Source organism: Megalops cyprinoides, chromosome 15 (assembly GCF_013368585.1).
Source record: "Megalops cyprinoides isolate fMegCyp1 chromosome 15, fMegCyp1.pri, whole genome shotgun sequence".
Taxonomy (NCBI): domain Eukaryota; kingdom Metazoa; phylum Chordata; class Actinopteri; order Elopiformes; family Megalopidae; genus Megalops; species Megalops cyprinoides.
Genome location: NC_050597.1, coordinates 33,570,923 through 33,573,245, shown reverse-complemented (window position 1 = coordinate 33,573,245; position 2,323 = coordinate 33,570,923). Strand labels below are relative to the sequence as shown.

At 51.2% G+C, this 2,323-nt stretch overlaps 1 protein-coding gene across 1 annotated transcript; it reads left to right on the top strand.

Moving 5' to 3' along the window:
- The first annotated feature begins 468 nt into the window (after positions 1–468).
- On the top strand, positions 469–2,123 carry chst3a (carbohydrate (chondroitin 6) sulfotransferase 3a). The gene is made up of 2 exons (XM_036546335.1): positions 469–548; positions 887–2,123. The coding sequence occupies exons 1-2, from the start codon at positions 469–471 to the stop codon at positions 2,121–2,123; spliced, it is 1,317 nt and encodes a 438-aa protein (XP_036402228.1).
- The last annotated feature ends 200 nt before the right edge of the window (positions 2,124–2,323 follow it).

Sequence of the window (2,323 nt, the reverse complement as noted above, 5' to 3'; positions counted from 1 at the left end):
CACAAAAGACCCACTATGTCCTCAATCTTAGTCGTCTTAATCCCTGCTGTCACCACAGTACACCCCATTGCCTGCGAGTTATTCCCCTGTTTATGGACCCTCTCACTGCAACTCTGCAAACTTCCTTTAATATTAATAATCTTTTTCCATTGCTTTAAATTCTGCACAGAATATAAAGGTCCTTTTATTGGTCCTTTTGTTCCACTGCATACTTCTATATTCTCAGAATCCAGTGTTCAGACCGTTCATTTGGGTTGGAGGTTTGCTTTTGGTTGTTTTTGTTGTTGTATTGCTTGCTGCTCCTTCAGTACGTTAATTTGCCATTTCCTTTGGCAGAATGGAGGGGTACACTCGGTGAGACATGAGAGGTACTGCAGAGCACTTTGAAGCAGCAGCCAGAGGCATGCGCATTCAGCAGAACTGATCGCAGTCTGAGGGAGACGTTTCATGGCTCAGCTACCTCCGAGAATGAGAAACAAGTACGCAGTGCTGTTGGTCTTTGTTGTGGCCCTTGTCATCATCGAGAAGGAAAACAACATCATCTCCAGGTAGGCACCAGAGTCCATTGCCTGTGGGCTCATTTATGGGATATTGTGTTATATTATATGAACGTTATTCCAGTTTGGTATTGTTTAGCATGTGAAACCATGTTTGATAGCTCCAGATATACAGTATGGAAAGGACTGGTGAGGCTTCATGTCTCTAAATGGGTGAAACTGCCACGTAGTGATCACATGATTTGCACATGCCATGATGTAATATCATTTGATTGGTTCTTACCAGGCAGTTAGTGATAACATATGGTAGCTCCACCCTCAATGACTGCAATGTCACAATGACTAACAGATGAGCAGAAAAGGCCTCCTAACATTGCCAAGTCTCTCAGGGTCTCTGACAGGCTCACACCAAAGCAGGCCCTTCAGTCCCCACCGCTGTCCAACATCTCTGCCACAAGTCCTTTGAAGCACAACGGCTCCCTCTCCTCCCTCAGCGAGCTGGATGCAGCCTTCACCCATCTGCGCCAGCGCCTGGAGAACTACACTGAGTGGGCAGAGCCTCACCGGGACGGCAAGAAGCACATCGTCCTGCTGGCCACCACCCGAACAGGCTCCTCCTTTGTGGGTGAGTTCTTCAATCAGCAGGGTGCCAACATGTTTTACCTGTTTGAGCCACTGTGGCACGTGGAGCGCCGGCTGAGCCAGGAGGGTGGGGGGGCAGGCGCCAGTGCCTCGGCATCAGCACGGGCCTACCGTGATGTCCTGCAGCAGCTCCTACTCTGCAACTTCACCCTGCTGGAGAAGTTCATCGAGCCCCGCCCAGTGGAACACGTGACTGCTGCCCTGTTCCGCCGCGAGTCCAGCGCCTCACTCTGCGATGACCCCGTTTGCACACCGCTTGACAAGAATGTCTTCGAGCGCTACCACTGCAAGAGCAGGCCGTGCGGCCCGCTCAACTTCACGCTAGCCTCTGAGGCCTGCCGGCGCAAGGCCCACCGGGCCGTTAAGACAGTGCGTGTGCGGCAGCTGGAGACACTGCGCCCCCTGGCGGACGACCCACGCCTTGATGTCAAGTTCATCCAGCTGGTGCGCGACCCGCGTGCCGTACTGGCATCACGGATGGTGGCTTTCTCCACCAAGTACCGCAACTGGAAGCAGTGGGCAGCAGACGGGGAAGTCCCCACCGATGATGAGGAGGTGCGGCGGTTGAGGGGCAACTGCGAGAACATCCGGACGTCGGCAGAGGCAGGGCTTCGGCGGCCTGCCTGGCTGCGCAGGCGCTACATGCTGGTGCGTTATGAGGACATCGCCCGCTACCCCATGCAGAAGGCTGCCGAGATGTACCGTTTCTCCGGGATCCCCTTCACCCCGCAGGTGAAGGAGTGGATTCTCAGGAACACCCAGGCCTCCAAGGAGGCTAGTGGTGTGTACTCCACTCAGAAGAACTCGTCTGAGCAGGTGGAAAAGTGGCGGTTTAGCATACCTTTCAACCTGGCCCAGGCTGTGCAAAAGGTGTGTGGGCCCACCATGAAGCTGTTCGGATATAGATTTGTTCATGACAAAGATACTCTAACTAATAAATCAGTCAGTTTGCTGGAAGAAAAGGTATTTGACTTTACCTTTTGATGACCTTTTTAGTTTCTTTTAAACTAAATATGTTTCAAACCTAAAACAGGTGAATGGAAATACTACCATTTACAGTTTGTTGATGAACTGAAGCATACAGTATACAATGCGCTGTGTGCTAAATGAATTATCATGAACAGTGTCATGCATAAAACCAAAAGTGAGAGCTTTAATTTATAAATGACAGGTGGCCATTGAAG

Coding starts and splice junctions, on each gene's coding strand:
- chst3a (XM_036546335.1), top strand. CDS start 469: ATGAGAAACAAGTACGCAGTGCTGTTGGTCTTTGTTGTGGCCCTTGTC. Junction 549..886: donor GAAAACAACATCATCTCCAG/GTAGGCACCAGA, acceptor CAAGTCTCTCAG/GGTCTCTGACAGGCTCACAC.